The sequence below is a fragment of the Rhincodon typus genome, chromosome 12 (assembly GCF_021869965.1).
Source record: "Rhincodon typus isolate 14 chromosome 12, sRhiTyp1.1, whole genome shotgun sequence".
NCBI lineage: Eukaryota > Metazoa > Chordata > Chondrichthyes > Orectolobiformes > Rhincodontidae > Rhincodon > Rhincodon typus.
Genome location: NC_063343.1, coordinates 40,499,461 through 40,502,524, shown reverse-complemented (window position 1 = coordinate 40,502,524; position 3,064 = coordinate 40,499,461). Strand labels below are relative to the sequence as shown.

The 3,064-nt window shown below is 40.0% G+C and overlaps 1 protein-coding gene across 1 annotated transcript in view; it reads right to left on the bottom strand.

Annotated features, from left to right (window-relative positions):
- LOC109923396 (short transient receptor potential channel 7) overlaps positions 1 to 3,064 on the bottom strand; it is a 97,765-nt gene that overhangs the window by 29,779 nt on the left and 64,922 nt on the right. Inside the window, exon 2 of the mRNA XM_048603975.1 lies at positions 1,998 to 2,214. Coding sequence (XP_048459932.1) covers positions 1,998 to 2,214 — 217 coding nt within the window. The remainder of the gene's footprint in view (positions 1 to 1,997; positions 2,215 to 3,064) is intronic.

Below are 3,064 nucleotides of genomic sequence, written 5' to 3'. Positions count from 1 at the left end.
CTTTAGCCAGAGGGTGGTGAATCTGTGAAACTCATTGCTGCAAAAGGCTGTGGAGGCCAAATCATTGAGTGTATTTATGACAGAGATGGATAGATTCTTGATTAGTAAGGTGTTCCAGGGACCCAGGTTCAATTCCAGCCTTGGGTGACTGTCTGTGTGGAGTTTGCACATTCTCCCCTTGTCTGCGTGGGTTTCCTCCTGGTGCTCTGGTTTCCTCCCACAGTCCAAAGATGTGCAGGCTAGGTGGATTGGCCATGCTAAATTGCCCCATAGTGTTCACGAATGTGTAGATTAGGTAGATTATAGGGGGATGGGTCTGGGTGGGATGCTTTGAGGGTCGGTGTGGACTTGTTGGGCCAAAGGGCTTGTTTCAATGCTTTAGGGATTCTATGGTTCTATGTACTGCTGAACCTGATACAGTTCTGGTCAGACTGCATTTGGAATACTGTGAGCAGTTTTGGGCCCCATATCTAAGGAAGGATGTACAGGCATTGGAGGGGTTCCCGAGCAGGTTTACAAAAATGATCCCAGGATGAAGGCCTTGTCATGTCAAGGACTCAGGGTTCATACTCTGTGGAGTTTCAAAAGATTGGTTTTGGGAGGGGAGGAGCATGTAGTGGATCTGATTGAAGCTTACAGAATACTGACAGCCTTGGATAGAATGGACGTGAAGAAGATGTTTCCACAAGTAGGACAGAACAGGATCTGAGGGCACAGCCTCAGAGTGAAGGAATGACCTTTTAGAACTGAGATGGGGAGGAATTTCTTTAGCCAGAGGGTGGTGAATCTGTGAAACTCATTGCTGCAAAAGGTTGTGGAGGCCAAATCATTGAGTGTATTTATGACAGAGATGGATAGATGTAAGGTGTTCGAGGGTTATGAGGAGAAGGCAGAAGAATGAGGTTAAGAGGCAGATCAACCATGATCAAATGGTGAAGCAGACTCGATGGGCCGAATGGTCTAATTCAGCTCCTATGTCAGTTTTGAATTTTGTGCCTTTGGCAGAGAACCTCATCCACTGACTTGGAAAATCATTATTGTGGCTGCCAGCTTCCTTATATTGTCTCTCCATTTAAATTAACATGATATAGCCATGTTTAAAAATAAATTATTAAGACATATTATACGTGTCTGTTAACATCACACTGAATGAACAATCCTTACGAATATTCTGTTCTGACCAGTATGATGCATTGAAAGAAGGTTAATATGTGCTTATAATAAGCCTGAAGTGAACAAGATATATAATCTGGTGACCTTAATGGTGAAGAATAATTCAAACCATTCAACTTTATGCTAGTGGAGTTTATAATCTCATTGGTAACAACAAAAATTATGAGGGCTACATACAAATAGGCAGTCCTCCTGTTATTAAAAAGATCAGTTTCCGAGTTCAATCAATGCAATTTGGCACTGGAATGATAGAAGATGGCAATGGACAAAGGATTAAACTATCAACCCTGACCATCTGTTAATAAAGCATTGTGTTCACAGCATAGACTGTAATGTAATCAAGGGACCAAAATGATGCTAGATCGCATTTGTTAAAGTCTGAGCCATCTACTATGAATGTCATTTAAGTAGCAAAAGCGAATTATAGCTCTTAACTTGCATCCAGGCATTTGTCAATTTCTATAATTCAACAAAATGCATTTACCATGACCTTAATTTTGTTGCCATTTTACACTGGCTGCCCTTAGTGGTTGGCTGTGAAAAGTAGACAGCATGACTTGATACCAGGTGGCATACAACTTCATATGACAAATCAACAAGATTTTTCAGACTTATATTGCATTTTAATATTTTTACTTAATATTTTACACTGCTTTAAACAAAATACATCTTAAGCAGTTTTACTACAATATGAATACATATTTGAATGAATGAATGCATCTGTCACTTCTACAATATATAATCAAGAAACAATTGTAAATGCTATCCAGAAATGTTTTAAACATTGTAGTTTGTACTGTTCATAAATGAGTACAAGACCTTACCTAGTATCCATTTCATTATTAATAATTCAGTCCATGTAAACTTTGTCGTTTTCAGTCTGAAGATCTGTCTTGGATGATCTGTGGTAGTTTCATTGGGCAAGGTCTTTACACCTTCAAATCTGTCTGATGCATTTAACACCAGTAGTCCTAGAAAGATGGTGAATGAAACTGCATGTGCTACAAACTTCATAAATGGGCTTCTTAAAATTTGTCCCAGCTGGAAGAAAGAAACATCAAGAATATAAGATGGTAACCAATAGAATACAGAATTCTTCAAAATAATCTGTTAATGTGGCTGTGATTTTGACAACAGCTGGTTTTCAAACCATCTTTCCTTCTTGTTCTGACATTTTCTCCGATTACATGGGCTGAATCCAACACTGGTTGATCAACTTCACATCAACCACTATTTTGTTTAATAGGTGCTTTTACAGTCTGATGCCCTTTCTGCCATAAACACTACCATTTATTTGGGCATGGGGCTGAAACCAATACATACTAATAAAAATGTGGCCTGACAAAACTCAACAATTTTGACACCATCTGGGATAAAACAGCCCACTTGATCGGCATCAGACACACAAACATCCTTCCATCACCAATGTTCACTGTGTATATTATTTACAAGATATAGTGCAGAAAATCACCAAAGATCCTTAGACAGCACCTTCCAAACCCACAACCACTTCCATCTAGAATGACAAGGGCAGCAAATACATGGGGACGCCAACACCTGCAATTTCCCCTCCAAGCCACTCATCAACCTGACTTGGAAATATATCTCTGATTCCTCACTATCACTGGGTCAAAATCCTGGACCTCCCTCCCTAAAGGCATTGTGGGTCTACCTACAGCACAGGGACTGCAGTGGTTCAAGAAGGCAGCCTACTACCACCTCAATAAAAACCGAGATGCTGTAAATCAGGAACAAAAACAAAGTTGCTGGAAAGGCTCAGCAGGTCTGGCAGCATCTGTGAAGAAAAAATCAGAGTTAATGTTTCTGAGGAAGGGTCACCAGACCAGAAACATTAACTCTGATTTTTTCTTCACAGATGCTGCCAGACCTG